Source organism: Grus americana, chromosome 11 (assembly GCF_028858705.1).
Source record: "Grus americana isolate bGruAme1 chromosome 11, bGruAme1.mat, whole genome shotgun sequence".
In the NCBI taxonomy this organism is placed as follows: Eukaryota; Metazoa; Chordata; class Aves; order Gruiformes; family Gruidae; genus Grus; species Grus americana.
In genome coordinates this window covers 11,457,645-11,483,405 of record NC_072862.1, presented here as the reverse complement: position 1 = coordinate 11,483,405, position 25,761 = coordinate 11,457,645, and the positions used below count along the sequence as shown (strand labels likewise).

The window sequence follows — 25,761 nt, the reverse complement described above, 5'->3', positions numbered from 1 at the left end:
CAGGGCTGCCAGCCCAGCCAGCCTGCGAGGACAGGAACGGACATCCCTGACTGACCACTGCAGAGTTACCACAATCACAATCATATAGAAAGGCAGAAAATAGGGTTTGGGTAGTTTCTGTTTTCCATCATTTAAGTGTTTCCTCTTTTTCGTGAATCCCAGCCAATTTCTAAAGAGAAACTGCTTCTGTAGCACGGCAGAAGCCAGGCAGCATGCAGACAACTGCCGAGGCATCAAGTTTTCCTTCCAGCTCTCCCAGTGGAGCACGTGTCTGCGTGGCACACGGCTGTCCACGTCCCAGCAGCCTGCTCCCCCAGGGGAGACCCAGTATGTCCACGCTTGTGGAGTTTCTGCTGAAAGGAAGGGGAAAGCTTGGGGGAAGGAGGCTCAAAAGGAAGCAGAAAGCAGGAAGTTGGCATGAGGAGCCCCCTTATCTTGGTGCAACCCTCTTGCACACAGCATGGAGCGAGTTCTGGCGTTCTCAGCTCTCTTTCCTTGGGGCTGGGGCGGGTATTAAACTCTCTCAGCTACAGATCCTTTTGATTTCCCTCCTCCCTGGCAAATCAGAAAACAACCTGATATCATGGACTTCTATTCCTCACTGGATCCTAGGCTGAGACGCGCTGGACTGGTTTGTGAGATTTGCAGAAAAGACTCCAACCTCATCCAGCTTGTGGCTCCAGTGGAGGCAGAAACCCCTCTGGAGACATATATGGAACATCAAAATCTAATGCACAGCTCAATGAGCTTCCAGAGCCAACACAGCTTCGGACTCTGTGGTAACCTTAAACTCATTAACAATGCTCCCTGCAGTAACAGCTGTGTGTCACCAAGCCAGCTCAAAATGACTTTACAGTAGCTAATAATAAACCCTTTCCCAGAGCTTGAAACTGAAAATCAAGTTAAAAAAAACACAACCAACCACCAACCCTGCAAACCCTCAAACTTAATATCTACTGTGTAGAACATTTTTTAGAAATACCCATCCTCTGCCCTTCAGTGAATTCTGTCTTCTTTGGGGTCAATCAGTTGATCACCCCCCTCATTTATTTCAGAAGCACATCTGAACTAATGTTTCTAAGAAAGGAAATAGCTCTAGAATTAAGCAGGGTCAAAATTCAGAACCGCAGCCACGGCCACATCAAGTTGCTGCCTGCTTGCAGCTCACTCCCGTATGAGTGAGCACACATTTAATAGCAGCATCTACAGTGCTGGCAGAGTGCTCCAGCCCCCTTTAACTCTGACTTCTCCTATGCCCTTTTTGCCTACATTAGAAAATCCCCTCTTTCCCCCTCCTCTAAAATCAGTCATCATTCCCATCGAGACACATCACCAGATAAAAGCATTTCAAATGCATTCAGCTAAGCCGGCTTTGAAATCTACCCCCTACACCCATGTTGGCAGCACATTGCTCAGCAATTTTTCCACTGAAACTGAGTGTCCCCATTACTGTGTCCAGTCTCACATACTTTCCAGGCAGTCAGAGAAAATGCCACCACAACCATCTTGGCCTTACCCATGATGGTCACATCATACTCAATCTGGAAGAGTGCCTCTTGGCTGCACTGCCGCAGGATGTTGAGGGCATCAGCATGGGTCATGCTGTGCAGAGGGATCCCATCAACGCTCAGCAGCCTGTCTCCGATTTTCAAGGACCCTTCCCTGTAGAAAGCCATAGGCAAAAGTTTTTGTGTATATGTATATGCATTTATTTATATTTAGATATATTTTCTATATATATTTTTTTATATATTTTGTGTATCTATTTAATCTACTTATATATTTTGTGTGTGTGCACACATATATATGTGTGTGTATATATATATATTTAAAAGTCAATTACTTTGATCCTTTAGGAATTGAATTCTCCTTGGGACAATAGTTTGGGTTATTTATAGTGCCAGGCCCATCATATTAAATTAGTGGCACGAGAATAGATACACTGCCTCCTGCTTTCTAACACAACATTAGCTCTTCATCTGCACAGGGTTAATTAAGTGGCTGCCTCTGGAAGAGGAGTTTCTGCTTATAACTATAACTTCTACAGATGGGTCAGCCCACAAACACCAGACCCATCCTCCCCACACACCCACAGGTCCCACACCACCAGCGTGAGAAGCCTTGGAGAGGCACCAGCAAGGACAAGAAGCACACGTGTCCCAGAGCATGATGAGAGCTGCTGGTCTGTCTTGTGAAGGCAAATGTTGGAGGTGCAACACGAGCATTACCTGTCTGCTGGGCCGCCCGGCCTCACGTAGGTGAGCACCAGCGGTCTGGACTTGTGCCAGTCTTCATGGGCTCCCCCTGTAATCAAACCGGGAAAGCCATAAGTCACTAAAGGCTTGAAAGTCTGAATGAGAGTGCTGAGAAAGGAGAGGCGTTTATCACGTAACACCTGACACTGTCTGAAAGCAAAATGACTGCCCTGGATTAGGCAGCCAGCAGTCCTTGAGGCTGCACGGATGCTCTCCAGGACACACTTTTGCTTCTCAACTGAGGTTTATGACATTCATCTTCATACTTCACTTTTCCCGCTTCCCAAATCACCTCTGCCAGTGCTTGTCCCCTCTTTGTTTTTCACTGGAGAAGCTACTAACCTCTCAGCACAAAGCCAAAGCTGTTGCCTTCCTTGTAGAGGGACACCTCAATGGTCTTGGGAATAATGCCAGCACTGCTCTCTGGCACTAAAGGAAGAGAGGAAGACCCAGTTACCCCCAGATAAACCTTTTCCATGCCACCCTGCAAAATAATACCAAACGGCATTGAAATGAAAGTCCAGCCCAATACCCATATTGTATCTTCCCTGTTTGGAGGCAAAAAGTGCCCAACCTGGACGTGTGAACCTTTGTCAGAGCCAACCATCATGGCTTAGGATGATTTCACCAGCTCAGTGTTGTGCATCTCCCCTCAAATTTGTCTTGGTTAATACTCTGACATTCAAGTAAAACCATCTCGTTTATCAACTGGCTTTAATGCATTCAGCATTACTCAAAAGCCAGAAGCTTCTGCCACAGATGGAAACTTATTAAAAAAAAAACCAGCAGCAGCGTAAGGAATCAAGTCACCGACTGACCTTAAAGAAAATGAAAATCCCAAATCCTCAGTGCAAAAGGTTGGGTTTTTTTTCCCCTTACCTCTCATATTTTGACTTTAAAAAAAGATTAAGTGAATCCTTTAAACGGATCCTAGGGGCAATTCAGTAATTTTATGTTAAATACACAGTACTATTTAATGTACAAAAGTAAAGAGAAAAAGAAAGAAACTGTTTCCATCCCTTGCCATCCCCTGCTATTTAATGATTTATTGAACTACTGCAGTGAATAAGGGACAATATCCCACTCTTCCCCATCCAGAACTGCACATGGCATTTCAGCCCGGTCCACTCCGAAAAGATCAATTCCTAATCTTCAAACCAAGTGCAATGAACGGCCGCGAGGATAATCAGAAAAAAAGACTAAGAGCTTGACTTCAACCTGGCAAATCGGAGCTGAAGGCTCCCCTAGGCACATCCACGCTAGCGTTTCCCCTCGGCTCAGGAAGGGCTTTTTGAAGCGAATCTCCCCACTGTCCTCACTGACCACATTGGTCCTCACAGCCAAGCACCTTCGGGGATTGCAACCTGCACCCAAATTAGGGTTAAACTAAGCCTTAAACTAACCCAAAAGATGTACGGTGGAGGCAGGGTACTGCCCTGCAGGCAGGCAGCCCTGGGGACAAGGCTACAGCGAGGCCAAATAAATCCCCAAAACACCGTCCCCCCGACACAGACTGCTAACAGGGACACAGCCTAGAAAGACTCCAGAAGGGAGAAGCTCAGGGCACAGGAAGGCTCCCAGCTAATGGGTGATACTCACATACCAAGAAAAGGGTATAAAGCATCAACAAAAAGTTCGCAAACCATCCAATTTCTGTCCTAAGCATCCAAGCATGAAGTTCTTGCAACAGCCTTTCGTCAGATCAGTGGGGAGCAGGGAAACCTAAGCTAGTGTTAATGCAGGGCTTGGTTTATTTATTAAAGAAATGATATGACACAGTGGCCTGAAAACCAGACTTGGACTTGCAAGGTCTCTTTCAAAGCAGGAAATTACACAGTGAGGAGAAAAATTCAAACCCACAAGCACAAGCAATTGAACTTCACTCTGTTTCTGCTCTTTGTCCAGGAAAAGACAGAGAACGAGAGAGAGAGATGGGTGCACACAGCAATAACAAACCCTCACCGCAGACAAAAACCCACAATGAACTGGAGCAAGGCAATAATTGACAATTCCCTGTATTTTGCAGTGCCTCTTTGTTTGGATTAGTCATCAATAATCTCATTGGAGAGGTCACTATTTCGGTGTGCTCCCCCTGCTCATTCGGACACGGGGACATTTTGCATCGCTGCTATCGATTGAGCCATGCAGTATTGGCACTGCTCCTTGGCTGGTAAGTACAGCTTATCAGATTCCTGATAGCCAGAAGAAAGGTTAAGAGCTGTCATCTCTAGTGACTGTGAGAACATGGAAAACTTGAACAACAGGGTTTTTGTTTGTTTTACCAAGGTTGTGTGCAAAAGCTCACTGACATTTACAGCAGAACAGAGGGATGACGGATAGAGATTCAGCTCATTCAGATTTTTTTCTCCCCCTTCTTAGGGCTCTATATGGTAATTTATATATTCAATACTCTTCCTGTAAAGGCAGCAGCTACAGCAAAGCTATGAAGTGTAAGATAGCTTCCTATCTGGGGCAAAATGTTTAGATTTCATTAGTTTTGTTTTTCCTGTCATCTTATTTTTAGTTGTTCTATTTCTTCTACCCAATCATCCTCTGACTGATCTGGGTAACTGAATGAGTAATAACTGGGGAGATCGTTTTCACAATGGAAAGACTGTGATGAGAAACTGTATCGAGGAATTTGTTTTAATCAGAACAAACAAATCGGGGCAAGAGCATACAGTCTCCCACGTCAGGACACAAGCCCTGGCTGTGTGTGTTGGGCTTGCCAGCTTCTGCCGGGGCCCCTTAGCTGGAAAGGAGATTGCTTCAGCTTCCCTTCTGAAAACACATCACATTTCAAAGCATCTTGAGGAACAGCACTTGCCGCAGTTCAGAAAAGAGGGTCTGGCAATACACACTTAAGACTAACATCTCCCGTAGCCACGCTCCAAAATGGAAAAAAAGAAAAACAAGCTGAAGCAGCATCAGGAGGCAGATTGGCCTGTGCTACCGAGTCACTCCGAGGCAAGACAGACCTAATCAGCCATCTCCCGCCAGTGTGCATGAACAGGCACCCACTGTGCTGGAAAAAGCGCTCTGCTCCGACTGCACACAGCTCTGCAGCAGCCGCCGTGGTGCTGCGAGCAGATGAAGGCAGAACGTCAAAATGCCCCTGGATACTGCCTTGGCCATGACAGCTAATGCACGAGCAAGCCCATCTGTACCCCAGGACAAAAAGCAGCCAAGAAAAGAGAGTAGTGTTATCAGAGAGGCACCCACCGGCTGGCGGGAGCTCATACTCTACTTCCAGCACTACCCTTTCGCCCACGTTCTTCAGCAGGCTTATGATCTCGTCGTGCCGCAGCTTGGTCAGGTTAATGCCATTCACTGACTTGATGTAATCCCCGACGTTCAGCTGGTCACTTCTGTGAACAAAGGGAAAAAAAAAAAAAACAAACAGTGGTAGCACAAATTCTCTGCTACGCTCAGCCCAGATGTGTCTGGTGAACCTTTGGTAACTGGGGGACTTCCTGAACAAGCCAGCAATATTGGGCTGATCTTAGCCATCTGATCACATGTGCCTACTATCAGAGAGAAGTGCTAAAACAAAAGCCATCTATCTTTCCTGGTGGCAAGTGTTCAGATCTGTACATACAGCCACAATCACGGTATACATGTTCACAATTTTTTGTTGCTCAGTTCCCATTCATGTAGAGCAATCAGTCAAAGAGAAGCATACCAAGAGCTGTCTGAAAAAAAATCCAGCACGGAAGAAGAAAACATCTCTCCTTTTGCCTTTTTTATGCAAAATTGTTCAATTACTCCTTCCCTTTCTCTGCTTCTTGGAGCCTTTCTTCTCCCATTCCTTTTCTGAGCCAATAATGTTACTTACATACTCAGTATTCAGAACAGATACAATATTAAACCACTTAGCTTGATCAAGATGTATTGTAACGTGCAGCTCTCCTGACAAGGCTGCCTAATTTCACAGATTCCCAAATATCCCTACACAAAATTTCAGAGCATAATTGCACAGAGCATGGGAAATAACTCAAAATAGAAGACGTTCTACTTACTGAAGCAACAACTTTGCATTCTGGGGCACTTGAAAAAAGGGAGTCAGGTGCCAACTATTTTAATTATACCCATTCAGTAGCTAGAACATGCAACTATTCCTCTCCCCATTTCAGTTTCTCACCTTGCAGCCAGTCCTCCTGGCCTCAGATTGGAGACTCTTGGCTTTCCATCTTTGTCCGTGCCACCTGAAATGGTTAACCCAAGGGTGCTTCCTTCCTTCTTAATCAGCTCCACAATAGTGACCCCTCTGAATTCTTCTGAAATATCAGAAATAAGGACAAACATCTCAGTGGAAGGCACATTCCTCCTAATCAGAAGGACACCTTTCTCCTACAGGTGGTGGGAGAGCAGACCTGGGATGATTTATACAATTAGCATGAAGAGAAAGCGTCAGTCTATTTAAAATGAAGTTGTGAAACAGAAGTGTGTCCTGGTGGACCCACAGCAGGGGAGGGAAAGAGTTTTCATGCAGGTCTGGCAGGCAGAACCAAGCAGGACAAGGCAGAGGACTGAGGGCTTATGAGAGGATAAAAAAAATTGTGTTTCAAGGTGCTGGTGGCAGTGGAAGGACTCAAAACCAGGGTGATGGGATCTCAGCAATGGTCCAGGGATACCACCTCAGGAACTATGTTTGATATAGAGGGGGGAGGGTGTTAGGAGGGCTACATGTCAGGGTCAGGCAGTCACAGTTACTGGGTAGGAGGATGCTGTGGACCTGCAGTAGCTGCCTGGACAGACAGAACAGGGTAGCTCTTAAAATACTGTGATTAAAAAAATGTCACGAGACATCAATACAGTTGGGAGATAAAGAAAATAATATGGAATGGGGGTGGGATCCTGCCATCAGCAGGGGAAGGAGGGGGAGGCATGAACCTCATTCCTTCACAGCAGTTTCCCCACCCATCTGCACCTGGTCTAAGTCAAACTTCCTCCATATTACCCACCTCATCTACAGCTGGAACTGAAGACATGAGTCACTTTTAAAACATAACTCGTTCCACACGCACTGCAGCCATAATACGTACGGCAGGGTCAAGTTTGGGGGACACGCACCCCACGCCTGCTGCACCAGTACCGCTTCTCCATTTGCTGCAGGCAGCATACATTTTGCCTTCCTTTAGTCCAAGATGACACTCTTGTTTGTCCAGAAACTTATGTATAAGCCCAACCTGATGCCAGTTTTGATCCCATTACAGCTCATCTCTGGGTTTTACAAAAATAAGGTCCCTAAACTATTCCAACTTCCAGATTTGACATGTAGGAGGAGGGTAAGTTAGCGGGAGAGCCAGCAGCGGCCCGAGGAAAGACCAAGAGCTCTGCAGACTTGGCAAAAGGCAGCTCCGCGTTAATCCACATGACGGCACTTGCACTCTTTGGTCAAAGGAGGACTAGCCCTGGGACAAATCAGATGACTTTCATGCCTTGCCAGAGCCTCCTCTAAGAAGCTGTTGCAGAATTTGTCTACAACATGATCCATCCATTTCCACTATCTTTGGATACTGAAGTTCCCCACAATTTTACAGGAGGAAAATAGTCTCCTTCACGTAAGGCGCATTTCTCCAAGACCTTGCAGGTGAAGGTGGTGATGGGCATTGGCAGCACAGAGCAAACCGCAGTCCCACAGCTGTGGACTAAAACCCACGCTGCAAACGGCCCAGGAGTTAGTTTGCACAGCAAACCCTACTGGGCTTAAATGAGATGCTCTACTTGGCAAGAGAACATTTGAAATCTCTTGCACACTCTGATTTCCAGAGCAAGGCAGGGTCTCTTAAATAATTTATTGACAGAGAAGATCCATGCTGGTGCAAGGCTTCTCCCCTCCATCCTCTTTCACTGGGAGAAAACACAGTGTCATTCGGCACCATGGTGCCTTGCCACTAGCACTTTGCTCCTTGTGACACCAGAAATCGCACCTCACTTCGAGTCCCGCCACGCGCTACCTGTTTGTAAAGCACTTCCAAGAATAATCTGTGCACTTGATTAACGCGAGTGGGGAACCTCTTTGCAATCTAATGCCAGCCTGGAAGGCATTCAGGCGCTGCTGGGCACCCATTTAACGTGGCACTGTCAGCTCATTGTAAAACATCAGGTCCATAATGCTTCTGCTTTTTAAACTCAGTTTTGATCCCTTGCCAACTACAGTAACTTAGTTTTCAATTCACCAACCCGGGATCCCAGGGGCTGTCAGAAACTTTGTGGGGGCTCCCCGCCGTGCTGGAAGGAACACCATCCGGCACTATCCTGCAGATTTCCTCTCAACTACAGACATGACTGATCAACACAGATGGTGCTGCAAGGGAAGATTATTAGCTCTTCAATGGGGTTAATTTTGATCCTTGATAAGTGTTTAAAATGAGAACTCCCAGAGTGCAATTACCCACTGTTATGGGTTCAAGGAGAAATCACTGCTCCAAAAAAAGGCAAGTCCCTGAGATCAATCTATCAAGGTAAGCAATAAGAGATTTTGACCAATGCTTCTATAAATCTACTGCCGCTATCACAGACACACAGAGCTGTGAAAGTGAGCTGCTAAAGCAGGATCTGGTCTTTCAAGGTGTAGTCTTTAAGCGCCATACGAGAGTAGTCTTGGATTTCTTCTATTGGCATATATGCTTGGATCTTGCTGCTCAAAGCATCCCAGGGCAGGAAGAGCACACCTGAATTTTGCCCTAGCCATTGAGACGCCTTAAGCTGGGGTTGTTGGACAGACTGGCTCTTGTGAGCAGGGAGCCAGCCTCTCTCCATCAGGGCGGTGGTACGGTGGCAACGTGTTGCAGCAGCCTCAGAGGATGCAGATCCCCTGGAAAAATTGCCGAATGATAAAGCCATGGCAAAAGGGGCCCATTTTCTCCCCATCCCTACAACACACTAAACCAAACCTGTGACTAGGTCGTTAACAGTCAGAACTCAAAATCAAGCCTCAGGCTTTATTAGGAAGGAGGTGAGTTGTCCAGAGCAGCCCATCCAAATCTGCTGGCATGCCACTGGCAGACAAAACCCAGCACCAACAGAGGCAAATATAGTGCCATTTCTCCACTCCCTCTTCAGCCCCTGGGGGTGTTTCTGCACAGGAAGGTTTATCTTACACAAAAGTCTGCTGTGACTGACTAAATATCAAAACAAACTTAGTCACACGTGGGAAATACAAAGCTTGCCAGGAACTGCCAGTTTTGCTCCCCACCCGGCAAGCTCAGATGTGGCAGTGCTTCTTCCCCCTCTCCTTTGCTGCTGTCTTCCTCTTTGTGGGTGTCAGCCCAGCACAGGAACTGGTCCTTTCCCAGCTCCCTGTAACCACCATCAACAGCTCCACGCCAGACTGTGATTGCACCAGTAACACACCACTCACTGAAACTGGTGACTACCATCCATATCTGCCCTCCAGCAAAAGCCTTGTTCATAGATGCACCAAAATGGGTGGTTTGGGGTTTTTTACCCATTTTAGGGGTAGCCAGGTAAAGTGTAATGGATTCCCCGATGTTTTGGAGCTGATCCCCTCCTTTACCTGGGATACTTTGCCTCCTGGATACCAGGGCTGCGTCCATCCCACCGGAGTCCTTGCTTCCCTTCGAGTAAGGGCCATCGTCTGTGAGCAGAGTGAACACAGAAGCTGAAATTAGTACCAAAAGCAACAAACAACAGAACTAGAGCACTTCAAAAAGTTTGTCCTGGTGACACCGGAATTGGGATCACATCCGTATCACAGGCTGTAGGCAAGAAAACACATTAGCAGTGCTGGCTTTGTGCTGCGCGGGGTATCTTGCTTTTTAGAGATGGAGGGAAAGAAACAAGAAGGTAATAACATTATCTGATTTATTCCTCTTGGAGCTGATCCATTAGGAGAGAACAAAATTCCCTTACTCCTGTAATTATGTGGAACAGCTGAGGACAGAGAAAGCTGCGGCATTAGTCTCACAAGTTTTAAGCCTGTCATTATGCTTGTGAAGAAACTTACGGTCTTTGGAAATGGAGTTATACATCAGGACACTAACAGGGCACTAAATCACTATACTTGAATGAAATTGCCTATTCTTATAGATCCCATTATTTCAAAGTCACATTTTCCTGCTGCTGTTCCAGCCTCTGTACAATATAGAGAGCACCTTCTCTTAAGTGATTTAAAAAAAAAAAAGTCAGACGAAAGAGAAAATAGCATTATGCACTGTTAATGCACCGTCCAGCAAAGCTGAAATTTAAAGTATTTAAACATCTTTGTATTCTCCTATTGGAAGACTCCTATATGGCATAGGAGTTATTTGCAGAGAAGGGAGCATGCTTCTACAGATTTCATTGCCATCCATCTAAAATGTCTATTTTTATGGCATTTCCTAAAAAGCTGGTGCTTTTTCAATCAATAATTTCCAGTAACCATGTAGTATCAAATAACTCCCACTCTCAGTGACCACATTCCTGGATTGCCCTTCCCAATTTTTTAGTAGCTGTGAAGGTTTAGAAGTTGTACATGACAGTATAAATACGGGTTACTGAAAACCTTATCCATTCATTCCTGGCTGCAGCCCTTAAGTAACTTATATTTAAGTTACAGAGATTTTTTGTCTTGCTGTGTACAAAGGGAAGAACGACTTTTGTTCAGCCCCATTCCAGACAGTGGTCTGTACACAGAGAAATCAAAACCAATGCTCGGTTTGCTGGCAGCCCACTTTCCCCACAAACAGAAAAACAATGGTGTAAATTGAATCACGTGGGTTACACTTAACTACTAGGAGGGGAACTTTGCTGAAGGGCTTGAACGTTTTTTTAAAGTAAAATGAAATAATGTTCCACGTAGTTTTAATTTCAAAAAAAGAAAAAACCATTACCTAGTTTTAATTCTTCTTGCCCCAGCTGAAGTAACTTCACAAGTTGACAAAACTCAGTGAAATGTTTTGGCTGACTCAAATCTGCACTTTCAAGCATAAAAAGTTTCAGGTGAAAAAGAAACACCATTTCATTTTTCAGCCCAAATCTTGCAGCCCATAGAGGGACAGTGTAAATATCCAGAGCCTGGACTTTTCTCCTGCATCACTTTGAATGCTCTTCCATCGCCACTAAACTGAAGATTTCTAATGAAGCAAGAACTAGCACTTGGCACTAGACCATCACCAAACTATGCCAACCCATTGCTGCCAAAACACATTGAACCTTGATACGCAAGCATCCAGGACCTCTGAGAAACAGAGGAATGAAGCTCAGCCTTTCAAAAAATAAGGGGAAGAACAGATAGGATAAAACAGCAGTGTCCTGACCATGGAGACCTTGAAGCGTTACTCAATGCTGACAGTGAAAGCAGCAGCACTTGGCTAGAGAATTACAGCAAGCACCAAGGCAAGCCATTGATTTCAGATAGGTGCTGGTACAGCCTGGCATCAACTCTGAGAGCGGAAGGCTTGAAAATGAAATTTGCATTTTTAATAGCAATGGTTCTTTGGGTGACGGGGAGGCCAGTGTCAAGGATAAACTGGGCTTAATGACTCCGGAAAGAAGTTTAATTTACTTGGGACAGTTTAGCTCCAGCTTCCAATTTTTTATTTATTTTTTTTTTAAAAAAAAGCAAAGCCCCACACCATCTCCTCTTCAGTAGCTGTTTGATAGTGATACGGATTCAGTGCTTTCAATCTCTGCCACTCTTGGCCATGCTTATCTTAATTTTTCTCTTTTTTTCCTAATATCCTGCCTTACCCTCTCTCTGTCACCCCATGCCTTGCAGAACTGCAGAGTCAGAAAACAGGGATGGTTTGGGAGTATAAAGCAAGGTGGCTTTTCCCAGGGGAGCAGCAGTACAATGCTGATCCAGCTATTCCCCACCCACACCACTCAGCCCAGCAGTTACAATGTCCCTTTGTTTCTTTCCCAAATGCAGCAGTACGTTGGAAGGGGAACCCCAAAACGGCAGCTTAGGATGGCCAGCATGAGGTTGCTTTTCAGTACGTGAGATGAATCTGCAAAAGGCTCCTGCAAAATACCCTGGGACATCCAGGGCTGGAGCCTCTCAATGCAACTGGAGCAGCAGCGTGTCTTTGGTGATGTGGGACACTGAGGATGACAAGGACCACCCGACTGTGCAGTCCCTTTCCACGCAAGAGCATTGCTGTCAGCTCTGACCCCAAGTAACATGCTCAAAACAGCAACGTTCTGCCACGGACAGGATCCCTGTATTCCCAGGAAACCACGCGTGATGGTTCAAAGCCAACTCCATAATCTGCTGGCAAAGTAAAACAGTCAACCATCTGCTTCGCATAAACACACCGCCCTGGACCAGACAGCCACCAGCACCCTTCTGTGCTTCATTTCCCCATCACACCCCCAATCAGTATTGATATGAAACCCCAGTTTGCTAATGGCTACCCTCCCTACCCCAATGGCTGTTGGTAAACGTGCCTTGGCTACCATTTCAGCAAGCAACCAGGTTGCCCGTGCATTAACAACAGCTTCCACCCCCAGCCAAGCAGTGACCCAAGCTACAGCCGCTGCCGGCAATTAGCAATGCACCCCCCCGCACAGTCCCGCGCTGCTTCGTTGACAGCCTTATCAGCCGGCAAATAATTAGCACCACGGCTCTCCTTCCTCTATCGCTTCTCCCTTCCAAACTCAGTTGATTATGCGAAAAATGTTTGGTTTTTCTTGCTCATTATCCGGCTAAAATGTTTGAACAGGAAAGGAAGCTGCCACACACCGCCTGCCGAAGTGTGAATTGGCATTTGCTTGTGTTAGCATCCCTGCCGCGTGGCGCTCTGTTCATTTTCAGCCGATTTCCTGCTCTGCCACTCAAGCTGGTATTAATGGAGTCACTTTTTTCCTAAGCTTTTTTGTTTGGGTTTCTTTTTTTTTTGGGGGGGGGGGGGGAGTAGGGGGTGTACTTTGTTGTTTATTTTTTAAAAAAAGAAATTCCTTCTCTTTGTGCTCTTAGTCATTTCTTCTGCCTAGCAGAGCATCGATTCAGAGGCGAGGTTGGTAACTAGCCTGATTGCTCAGTCAGCCCAAATTGCAGCACCAACCCAAGCACTGAAAATTCATGAATCTCTCCGCTCCCTAAAATTGGGAAAATAACTTCTTTTTTCCCCTCTCTCTTTTTTTTTTTTTTTTTTAAAGCCTGCACGGGTTCTTTTTGGAAGCAATCAGTGCTGGAGCCATTAGAGGTGTATTTTTCAAGCTTTTTCTCTCACACCAAGTGGGCCAAAAATTTTCCAAAGAAAAAAAATTGTGTAACTGGTGATTTTCAAGCAGCAGTGTCAATGCTGGCTCTAGATCTTTCAGAAAAGCTCACCAAGCACACAAGACCCTCAATAAAACTGAGAGCGCAACACTTTCCATATATTGATCCCATAGGAATCTGTGACAAGACAGAAAAGTTCCTCTAAGTTCTTTGACAATAGTTTTTGCCATTTCAATGTCTTACTAACACCAGGGAGGGAAGAGCTCCCGAGTCCCTGTCCCTACACACGTGGCCCTGAACTCTCCTCCCCTACAGCAACAGCGTCTTAAGTAGTACACATCTCATACAGCGACAAAAAAAGAAGAGATAATCCCATCTCATTCCCTCAAAACCAAACTTGGCAGAGTAGGAAAAACATCTCCCTGCTTAGCTGAAGTACCAGAGGCAGGAAAAAGGGAAGGTCAGGGCAAATTCCAATATCCCGCCCTGCTGCCAGACGGTCAATGGCAGCTCTCAGCAGGGCCTGTACTCAATGGCACTTCAGTTCCTCTAGTGCAATGTGTCGCCTCCAGACAGGGCACTGTAATATTTTATGCTGCCCCAGTTTAATTGAGATTGTGCCAGTAGCATCCAGGTTTCCAGGCAAGACAACCCAGGAGCTAAAGGCCCTCATCGGAGGCACCGTCCCCTGGACAGGCAACGTGGGAAGTAGCACAGGATTTCCCAGGGAAGATGAGGTGGAGGGAGAGGTCAGCAAAATACAGGTATTTTCCAGTAACTTTCACCCAAATAAAAGAAAATTGGCAGATTGAGTCTTCCTCTGCCTCCCCCCCAGGGGAAACCCCAGCGGGGATTCAGGGCAGCGCAGCGAGGAGCAGCCACTGCCCTGCCAAACCTCTCAGCCACGCAGCAAGAGCCCAGCACGGGAACGCCGCAGCTGCAGCAGAGGTGGCCCAGACCAGACCATGTCTGCCTCCAGAGCGGAGCAAGGTGGCCCAGCCTCGGTAGGAAACCATCTGTTTCCAGAAGAGCCCTGTTGTGGACAGGACAAAGCAGAGAGTTGCGGGGGGAGGCGGTTGGGTACACTGGAAACATTTCATTCTGCTCTTGCTTTACTTGGGTGTTGGGGGTTTTTTCCATTCCCTGGTTTAGCATCTCACCACTGAACGGATTGCCTGGGACACCAGGCTCCCCAGCTGTGAGGTGCTGCCATCCTCCCCTCCCTCCCCAGATCATACTGGGAGGTACCAGAGGGGCACTGGCGACAGCAAGGAGAGCAAAAACTGGCCAGAGATTGGTGTCTCAGTGACTAACCTGCATGGGGTTGTATAGCCGGGGCTCTGCTGTTTGCTTCGTACACGCCATTTGGCACCTCAGCTCCAGCAATGGCCACAGGGCCATAAAAATGTCCTGTCACCTGCTGTGCTACCAGCACAACCACTTCTCCCTGCTTTTTCACCACTTAGTGTTTTGGGGATTATCTACTTCTACCCCCTGCTTCAGGGGAGAAGACAAGAAAGCAGAGGGGAATAACAGTTGTTAGTAATCGCAATCCAAACAGAAAGGGAATAAACCCAGTTAACCGGGAGCATGGGCAGAAGCGGATCTGTGCAATGTCCTCCCTGTCTGCCAGGCCCACGGTCTGTCCTTCTGATAAACACCAACCCAGTCTGTGGTTTTGGGTTGGATCTTGTTGTTTTTTGGATTAAGAACATAAGGCACTGACAGAAAAGACAAGTTGCTCCATGAGCAGCAGAACTTGGTCTCCCAGTTTCCCATGGCTGTGTCTGATGTGGATTCTTTTAGGTCTAATAGTAAGGTTGAACTTACCTCCCCACCCTTGCTTTCAGGCTGAGGGTACAAACAGGAGTCCCTCCTCTAACCAAAATGCTTGCTGGCCCCTTAATCGTCTAGCAGCCAGCTGGTTGATTTGCAGGGGTCAGCTGCATACACTTCATTTAATCCTAATTCCTAGGAAATCCACAGCTTCCCTAAATCAGGGATCCCTAGGCTTCCAGAACAGTTTGACCCATTTGTTGCCCAAGTCAGTGAACCCTCACCGCGGGTGACTTGATGCCTTCCTGAAAAGCTTCATCAGCCCCCAGCTTTCACAGCGCCAGCAGAGACATCCTGGGCCAAATTCTCTTTCTGTGGCAACCAGCAGCAAAACCGATCTCAATAGCATCACAACTGTTCTTAGTTAAATTCCCAATGGGATGTGAGCACAGGCACCAGGATCTCCTGACATATGTTAGGTCTCAAGCCAACCTCTGTTGAAATGGGAAAAAAAAAAAAAAGCTTCCTCAGAAAGAGTACTGATTTAGGAGTTCATTATCCTTGCCTGTGGGGGGAAAAAAGAAAGGTTTTTTTCATTTAGAAGACTTATTAGTCTATGTTATTAACAGAGATCACCTCTTAATGAAAATCGGCATTGGCTAAATAAGATTCTGTGACAATTAGGCTTGCTGTCTGCAAGTTGTTCAGATTCCTGGATCGCTTTAAGACAGTTCCCACAGAGAAAGTGCATTAATCTTGTGGGAAGACCAAGAGGTAAAACCTCCCATTTGTTTAATGGAAAAAAGACAGCTGGAGACAGTTATTTTGCCATAGGGTAATTGCACTCCTTGTTTAGAGAAATGAATACTAAAACAGCGTTAAGAACCAAAAACTGTTCATGCTAATGCAAGCCGGTATTTTTTGCTAGAATAAAAGCACCAGGTTGGAAGCAAGAACCCAAATGACTAAAACTAAGTGCAATTTGATCCATTTTGAGGAGAGTTATTTCTGCACGTCAGAGGAGGCATTTATCTGCAGTCAGGGGTACGTGACAGTGGGTCAGGCAGCTAGTGATGATCCAAACTGCTGGCTCCTGGGAGCTAGTCTGCAAGGCCTGGGATTTTAAAGATATCCGAGTGCCTGAAGATGCAGAGATGTACTTCAAAACCAGACTATAATCATCTAGCTGTATCTTTAGGCACCTAATCACCTTTAAAAAGTTGTATTACTAGGAGGAGGGAAGGGAAAAAGAGATACCTCCACGTACACCCATTCTGAATCTCAAATTGGTGTTCAGCTCCTGAATTACCCAGCCTCCACTACAGCCTGGCCAGGGGCTGTACCATCGTTAGAAGAGGACAGTAACGTAACCCTTCCCACCTCTCCCCAGGCTGGCACCCCATGTGGCATCACACCCGGTGGCATTTTATGCACCAGTAAGGGGTTTGGGGTTGATTGCAAGGCTCTACACAACCAGCACATCCCCCTAAGGGCAGTTTGGGTTATTTTAGCACCGCCGCAGCAGGTCGGAGATGGCTGTGTCAGCTCTGCACGAGAGCAGCACAGCGGTGGCCTCCCATCTTCAAAGCACTTAGCCTTTAACACAAGAGACAAGCAGATCTATAGAGTCTAAGACAGGAAAACAAAAAGCCCATTTTGAATACTGTCACAAACAGATTGCATGATTTCCTGAAATTACTTAATTACAGAGTCCAGCATGGCCCAAGAGCTCCTCCCATGTCTCCGCTTCAGACAAGAGACCCTGTTTTCATGAAGAATCCCATCCTCAAGCTTTCCTCAGCAGGTGGCTTGAATTTTCTTCTGCTCAACTAAATACAAAGCTCCTTAGGCTCTTGAAAAATTTGTACATCAGTTCATTAAGCCTAAAACAGACATTCAATTCTTTTCCCATCTCCAGAAAGGCATTACTCCAGCTCTGTATCAGAAAAGTTAAAGAAAATAAATAAATCGAACACAAACGGATGAGAAACATCTGCCAGTGATCTCCAGACTGCTTTTCCTGGAGCACTGCAAAAGTTGAGATAGAGTTCATGATCCTGCACTGCACTAAACTAGCCCAAGCATACATCAACAAGTACACTAAAACCTTAGGCAAGACAGCCCATGCTCCTCTGAATCCTCTGAAGTGCTTAAAAACAAGAGAGGAAAAAAAAAAAGTCACTTCTGCTTTAGGATTCTACAGCATGATTTCATTGTCATGACGCTGACTGTTATACTCACTGCACCCAAAAACCCCCCAACCTTTAAAAGGCCCAGTGTTTCCCAGTTTTTTATTCTCCAGGAGGTGAGGTGGGGCATTTGGAAGATGCTGGTGAATAAACCCAGTGCCCATCACAGATCTTCTCTCCTCCCCTCCATCAACACAGGGCATCCTCAACGCAACTCTCCCATGGCAGCCACTCAACCCAAGCAAGGCTCTGAAATGCTTCTCCCTTGCTTTGCACCAGGAAGATTTAAAAAAAAAAAATAAATTCCCCTTAACCAGCAAGCTCAGACTGGAATGGACCAAGTTATTTTGGGACCAACCCCTCCCTAATTTCATAAATACACGTACCAACAAATTTGTGGTACAAGTGGCAGAGGCTGTCTGTTGCGAAGAGCCGCCTCATATTTTTCCCTTCATTGGCAATAAATCCCCTCACAGCACATATTCATGAGTTGCACAGAAGACAAATGAGGGCTTGGGGAAATGTTTTCTTTTCAACTTCTCTTATCACAAATTTTCTGAGAGCACAGCCAAAGAGGACAGCCATACCGTACAATAACTGTGCTTGCTGGAACAAAGTTCTTGCCCCAAAGATGACGACTGAACTTTCTCCCATTTTCCCAGCTACTTCTGGTGAAAAACAAACCCCAAACATCCCAAGAGTGTTAACCTGTGCCAACCCCACTGCAGTGATACTACAATCCCTTCCCCAGGCTGGGAACGTGCTCCACCAACTGCAGCTTCTTGTGCAGTCAGAGGTTTTTGTGGCACCTCCTCCATCCGTTTGTGCAGTCGTTGCTCCTGGCATCTGAGCCAGGGAGAACTCGTCCAAACTTCGAGGTTATTCCAAGAGGAAGTTGTACTTCTTAATTTCCTCTCCCTGATACACGCAGCATGAAATTCATCTCCCCACACCCTCCACATCTCCCCTTCTTTTCTTCTAAAGCCTGCATTCATTTATCTACCAACCCTTCTAAGGCATGTATAATTTCACAACCACCTGCTGCTTTATTCACAGGAAACAGATCTATAAAAGATACAATAGCCTATTGTTCAACAGAAAACTCCATGCTTTGTTCTTCTATTTTCTTTCTTTTTAATAAGAAACCAAAATTACTTTTAAAGGAACAATTTGTTTCAAGCAACCATTTTCAACCAAAATGTTGTAGATACTTATTTGCATAGCAGTAGCCTTTATAAGACCAAGATATGAGCCAGAACATGCCCCTGTTATCAAGCAGGTCGTCTTCCAAGGGATACCAGAGTGTATTTCTTCCCCCCTGCAAGCCCTCAGCAGATACATAACACTGACAGAAGACAACTCCTGCTTCTCATGGAGAAGAGCTTCAGCATCTAGTAAACAAGTAGATGATCTACTTTTTTGTGTGTGTGCATGCACAAAGCCCATTTAAGTTGGCTCTGCAGAGAAGCCAGGTTTTGGAAAGATTTAACTCACATCAATTTTCACAGGATATTAAACACCTCCCAAGGACTGATCCAAGTCCCATCTGATAAGAATGAATGCTGGACCTGGCTTGCCATGCCAAAATCTGGTACTCCTCATGCCTTCTTTAAATACATAGCGTTCCATTAAAAAAAAAACATAAAAGGGAAAGAAATGAAAAAGACATGATTTGAGACTCTGCAGTCAACCTGCCATTACAGTCACGTCTTTTATATACCAGAGACATTGCTACAATGCATTGTCTGTCACCCATTATTGCTTTGGAAGCCAGCGCAGAGTAACTATTTATCTAATCAGCGCATCTGAGGGAGTGCGCGATAGAGGACCTGGAAGCAGTTCTTAATTTCCACTCAAGCTGTACTGAGAGATGGAAGAAAAAAAAATGCTTGAAAAAGTGACTACAATTTTTTATTAAACCCAGCTCTATTTTTTTGCTTGGTTTTCTGTGAAAATGAACTTCACATGCTGTCTGTATATCCATCTATCTACTGTCCTTTTGCACCTCTGGTACCAAGTGGCCAATATCCATCAACCTGGCAGGGAGAAAAAGCAGCCTGAAAGAGGATTGTAGTCCTGTAACTTTCATTAAAATTGTGTTTTGTGTAGAAAAGACCCAAATTATTGCTCTCAGCAAACCAATGAGCTGCTGTGCAAACCAGCTCTAGACCAGCTTCACCACTCATTTTCCTCTGCATGGTAGGGAGGAGAACAAGGGATATTGGATGCAAAACTGTTGAAAATAAGTGTTCTAGCTCTTCTGCTCACAGAGGAGCTTATATTGTTCTTCCAAAGTAGCCTGTGATTTCTTTTCTCTCTTTAATTTAAAAATATCAGGGACAACTCTTTCCCCATTCTGGTGAGGATATGCTTCTGTGCATTAAGTTAGGCTTATTAAGAGCTTCTTGAAGGATAGCGTAGGCTGGGTCTTCAACACAAATAGCTTTTCTCAAACAAAACCCAAACATCCTCACTTTTATCCACCTCTTCCAAAGCATCCTCTAAGAAAGTCCATACCAAAAAGGTCCCTTTTCCACTCAGTGAGCCCTCTCCAGTTCGCTTTTCTTGAGCACTCCCCAGCAAGACTTGAATTTCTAGTGTTAAAGAATAAAAATGAAGAGAGAAAGGGAGAAAGACTTCCCTTCCCACAATCCCTGTCACCCTCCCAGGCATTTTCAGACAGCTTCATCAGTTTGTATTTATGAACGACACAGTAGCAGGGGAAACTACACAGTTTCTCACCCCCCTCACAGGTCACATTTGCACGCACAGACACACACATTATATGTGGTAATTTTGTGCATGAGGGACAAGAATAATGCAGAAATGAACTCAATGATATTATTATTTCTCAATGGTTCTAGTGCTTGAAATGATGTTATTAAAATTACATTTTCCAGTCAATCTGGCAATTTCTCTTATTAAGCAGTGTAGACTGTACTGGGGAGAGTCCAACAATAAGCTAGGAAGATGAAATATTGCTGATATACTGATTGTGTTATCTGAAGAAACTACCTTTCAAGAGCAAAATTAAAGAGGAGTAAGACACATTTTCAGATTGATCTTTCGTGAAAGTTATCCAAGTGAGCAATTGTAATATGGTGAGAAATGACTGATAAAGTCTAACACCATTCCCAGGGAAGAATGCTTCTCTAGATACAACTGGGTTTATTAATCTATGCAGCAGGCAGCAGTAAATCCTAGCTAGCAAGGGAATACAATTCTCTCTATTAAGTCCACACAAGCTTCCAAACTTTTTCTTGAATATGGAGATGGATGAGAAACACAGCCTGCTCAATCCAGAGCCTGGGGACTTTCCTTCTTTCAAGCAACAAATGCCATGCTAAGTGACTATGGAGTGAAATCAAATAAAAAAACCCAGCTCTATTGTGGCTTTTCAATCAAATGAAATTAAATACTGTTAATTTATTAGACTTTAGCGCTCAAATCACTTGTGCCACCTAAACCTAGCAGCCGCTATTACCTGCTTGTTTAAAAGCCCTGCAGTTAGCCAAAAAGTAAAAACAAGCTTTGTTTTAATGAAAACCATCATGACCGCTTTCACTGCACAGAGTTTGGCACTAAGCTGCCTCTCAACTGGGAAGGTTTGTCAAAAGGTACACCCAAGCAGGCAAAAGCTTTTATTTTTGACATATCCATAGTTAAAGCAAAAAAAAAAAAATTATCAATGTCCATATTACAAAATATTTTGTGTTAGGTTTTTTTCTGTCTTACCTAATGCTGGGCTTGGACTCATAGAGGTCCAAGGAAGGAGATGGAGAGAAAGGACTCAGGTGCCATTGGCAGTGCCAAGAACTGAGCACCCTCGTGCACAGCCTGGATGTGAATATACAGCGCAAGTCAGCAGCTTGGGGATGACAGAACAGGTAGACATGAGGACTTCCATCTTTTGAAATGGACATTGATTTGCTGCAGTGATAGTCCATTCTTTGACCTGTTTCACCTTTTACAAACTCCATTTTGGTCCCTACAGTCTCTCCTTTAAAAATGGTACCCATTGTCTTTCATCCTCCAAGGTCTTACAAAAGACCTGTCAAATCAAGAGGTTCTTAACTTCCCACGTAGGGAAGGAGCTTCAGAAGCACAAGGTAGCGTTGCACTGAGGAGAAGGGGAGGAGGCAATCTGATTTGGTGCACAAGCATGGCAGCAGAGCACGTAACTCCTCAATGGGAAGGCAGAGAGATAGAATATGGAAAGGAAAACTGTAGAAATTCATCCTATATGTGGGAACATGTATGTTTTCCTTTTTCACCCCATGAGAAAAATTAACCTCCTGGATATTGTGTTACTGGATGTCTTGTCATGATGGATAGGCATCTTTCTAAAAATCATTCAGCACCCCTTAGGGACTTTGAGGCATGATTCACAATAATTAGGCTAAGCTCTTTGACCCGTATTATGCAGGGGGTGAGACTGGATTGTGAATGGCTCATTTGGGCTGAAAACAATCCAGTTTGGAAAAAAAAAAAAATCAACATGCCATTTGGGCAGAAGCTGGCTGAAGAGAAAAATCACAGTTCAGTGAAAAGGTCATTTTGTCCATAATAAGTCTTTTCTGTGATTCAGGCCAGCTCAAATCCTGGGATCCCACCCTTAAATGAAGCAGGAGGATACATCAGTATTTCTCCAACAGCAATGAGTGCCCAGGTTCTCCACACTACCTTTTTCAGCTGAAAGATGCTCAATTTCAAACAGAGGAAAACTGGAATACCTGCTCCCCAACATACACACACAGATGGGAAGAGATAGAGCACGAGTTTTGAAATAAAAGTGGGAGTAACAAAAACTACCATTGGATATCCTTGAGTTCATAAATTGCTGGGTTGAGACAACAGTTTTTTCTTCCGGGCTTTGCTACAGCCGGATAACTTCTCCCAGTTCAGCAGGGAAATAGTCGAGAGCAAATCTCTTGTAGCAGGCAGTAAATAAGGCAGAGAAAAACTGATTGGAATCAGCAAAGAGGGAAGACGAGGTGGCAACAGGACACCATGCCAACAAGACACTATGCCAACGTTCAGCCTGGTAATCCTTTTTGAAGAGGGACTCACTACAGTTGTAATACGTTTTTTTGTTTTACTCCTATAGCACTTCCAAAAGAGCCCATGTTACACAAGTAAATTAAGTGCTCCCAAGAGCGTACATAAAATTTTAGCACCTGTGCTAAACTTACAGCACGTGATGTGGAGAGCAACTAAGAGTGGTAAACCAATCTTAAGGAAAACTGCTAGCAAATATAACTCTTTAGATGAGGAGTTTGGGAAAACCCCTTCTTACAGGGAATCCCATCCTGCTTCCCTGCTAATCTCCAGGAGCACATCAGCTTGACATGGGCAGCCCCTGCACCAGCAAGATTTAACAAGGAGTGGGCAAGGGGAGCCCAGCAGGGCTGCTGCAAGGAAGGTCCAGGTTAGCACCGCCACTTGTCCATGTTAGCACCCTCTCTCTGCCCCCAGTTACAAGCCTGCTCTTGCTTAGGGAAAAGGCCTGGAAAATGAAATGAGGAATCAAATCTGGGAGATTTGCTGTGCCAGTTCAAGAGGTGATTCACACCACACGTGGACTTGTATCAATCTCAGTGCCAACAGCAATAAGAAAACCCATGCAAACCACAAGAAAACAAAACCAACAAAACAAAAAAAACCCAGGCAAAACAGGCAACAGAAGAGATGCACTTCAATGCAGTAACATTTAATAAAAGCACAACCCAGGGATCAAGGGGTGAAGCAAGAAAATACATTTATATAAAACCTAAAGGATGCCATCAGCACTAGCATAAAAAAGTCAAATAAATGATGAGAAGGAGATATCAAAGCTGTCCATGACCTCATTTGCTACTGCACTGATCTTACCATCTCAACTAGGCTACGGCTTCAAAAGGAGCAATGAAAAATCAGAGCAATCAGAGTCTGGTGAACCAGGACAACCCTGGCTAACTGTAGCCTACAGCCGGTAGCAAGGGGAGGGCTGGCACACAGCTCAGAGGCTCTGCTGAGTGTGGGGAGAGAATAAACCAGCCTGACCCAGCAGAGAGCAGATGTAGCAAGTCCTCAGCCTTCTTTTAAGCAGAGGGCCTATATCTCCACCAGCTTTTTCTATCATCCCACGGGCCAGCACACCAAGGTATCTCACAGCCAGGTTTGCCAGCAACATTGTGATGGGGCAGTTCCCCGGCTGGAGCCCCCAACTTGCAATGCAGTCCCCAAGGTTTAGGAACCTCTTTTAGGAGGACTGCAAAGACAGCTAGTACTGCTGGAAGATGCCATCACATGAGAAGACATTCAATGCAGTAGGTTGCAAATCAGGTGTTTTATCCTGGATTTGCACTACATTCTGATGCAAAGTGCTTAAAAACCAGTGGGAGTCAAGAAATAAGGAAGATGTTCCAGACAGCTTTAACTATTTTAAAAGAAAGATTTCTGGCACCCCATTTAGACTTGTTTCCAGCTTATCCACGAAGCTCCGCTAAACCTTACTAAGACTTAATTCCCACAAATGTGATTCTCCTCTCAGTGTTTAGCTAAGTAGCAATGTTTCAAAAAAAGTAAATACCAAATCGTGGGAGTTGGATTATTCATTCATGTGGTAAAAGCCATTATATATGAATATATACAGATGTTCCCACTTCATGACTGATCTAAACATATGTAGATTTTAGACTCTGACACACAAACCATCCATTATGCAATGGCCCGTGTACGTGGCTGGGCTGCTTTTATCCTCGACTGTGTCAGGAGGATTCACAGGAGCTGTGTGAGAGATGGAATAAGCTTATAGTTAAAAGACTAAAGAAAGTCTAAGCTAGAGCCTTGCTTAAAATGAAAGGAGGGAGGGAGAAGGAGAGAAATCAAAGAGCTAGGGAATATCAGATTTAGCAGGACAACAAGATGAAATAAGAAAGTTTCAAAGCTCAAAGTTATTTGATGTTAGAACTAGTCTAGTCTGACCCCATCAAACCAGTTGTTAAATATTTGCCTGAATTGTCCATTAAATCTTGCTTCCAACAAGTTCTGCTCCTGTTTTTGCCCTACTTCTTGCTTCCCATCAAGCCTTGCCTTGGCTGCAGGCTCCACCAACATCCCATCCTCCAAACAGGCTGGTGTCCAAAGATTGGCACAGCACCACCGTGATGAAAACAAACATCTGTTTAGTATGAAAGATGGATAAGACCTTGCTCCAGCAGAGTTATTAATGCACTCCAGCTGTTTTATGTCACTGCCTTCATGCAAACGGTTGTGCTGGTTTCCAGTTGCTTCACATTGCACGGGTGATGCAAAGCAGGCAGACAACCCAATCTCAACTACAGCCAGCACAAGAATTCCCAAAAGACATGGAATCTCATGGTGAAAATGAGAACAAATTGCTGCAAGCTGGGCTCTGCCACCCTCTGAAAGGCTCTTGTGAGCACCTGTGAGCAAACAAGGACAGCCTCGAGATTTTCACACGGAAATCCTGCTCTGTGCAGAATCCAGGCCTCTCAGTTCCGGGGCTTAATTTTCCCTTTGGTGGGTTTGGTTTTTTTTGTTTTAGTATGTTTAAAATCCCAAATCATCCCAGCCAAAGGATTTGCCAGGAGCAGGGTGCCAGCCACAGGAGACACAGGCTGAGGAACAAGGACACTGGTTAGAACCTGAGCTCTCCTGAGCATCACAAGAAGCTAGAGGGACTGGCTCATGGTAGACTCTGCCCAGGACTGGGAAAAAGTCATTTTTACAGTGCCCTAGGCAATACTTGCTCCCTCTTTGAACAAGGGAGGGTCTCAAGTCAAACCTGGATGAGAACAGCGCTGGAGCACGGGAAGACCTCCTGGGGCTGGGCTGAGCAGCCCCCCAGCAGCACAGCTCCACCCCACAGACCTGCCTTTTCCCCACGCACTGCAACCCAAGGCCTGGCATGTTTATATCCGAATAAGGTCACATGTCTGAAAAGATGCAATGCACACCTGAAAAGATGCAGCTGGGAGTTTTACAGCTTATGGAGGATAGGAAGTGGCAATGAACTCAGGGAAACATCAGGTGTAGCTAAAGACCAGAGAGTCTCGGGGAGAGAGGAGACTCGTGACAGCCTTTTTCCACTCAGGAACACAGACCGTTACGTGTAATGCTTCACATTATGCTTCCCAAATACCCACTTAATTTTGATTCAACAAGGCACTTGTGCTAATAAAAATTAAAACCAGCAGGTTCTGTCGAGTGTGTAATAGATGTGTGGAAGAGCAGCATGTGCAGGTATTTCTAAAACTAACTACAAATACTAAAACTGACTACTTTCCAAACCTCGAGAAGTCTGGGAACTTCTGCTGCAGTCGCTGGATGCGTGCACCCTGTCCAGCCCCTCACCACCCCGAGCGTC

General features: G+C 45.2%; 1 protein-coding gene across 5 annotated transcripts in view; it reads right to left on the bottom strand.

Moving 5' to 3' along the window:
* Positions 1-25,761, bottom strand: part of GRIP2 (glutamate receptor interacting protein 2) — a 292,164-nt gene that overhangs the window by 51,714 nt on the left and 214,689 nt on the right. For all 5 annotated transcript variants that reach the window (XM_054838459.1, XM_054838464.1, XM_054838462.1 and 2 more), the window contains exons 2-7: positions 9,778-9,858; positions 6,397-6,532; positions 5,478-5,623; positions 2,598-2,684; positions 2,229-2,304; positions 1,517-1,662 (exon numbers count right to left, since the gene is read on the bottom strand). In XM_054838459.1, the coding sequence (XP_054694434.1) occupies positions 1,517-1,662; positions 2,229-2,304; positions 2,598-2,684; positions 5,478-5,623; positions 6,397-6,532; positions 9,778-9,858 (672 nt within the window). The remainder of the gene's footprint in view (positions 1-1,516; positions 1,663-2,228; positions 2,305-2,597; positions 2,685-5,477; positions 5,624-6,396; positions 6,533-9,777; positions 9,859-25,761) is intronic.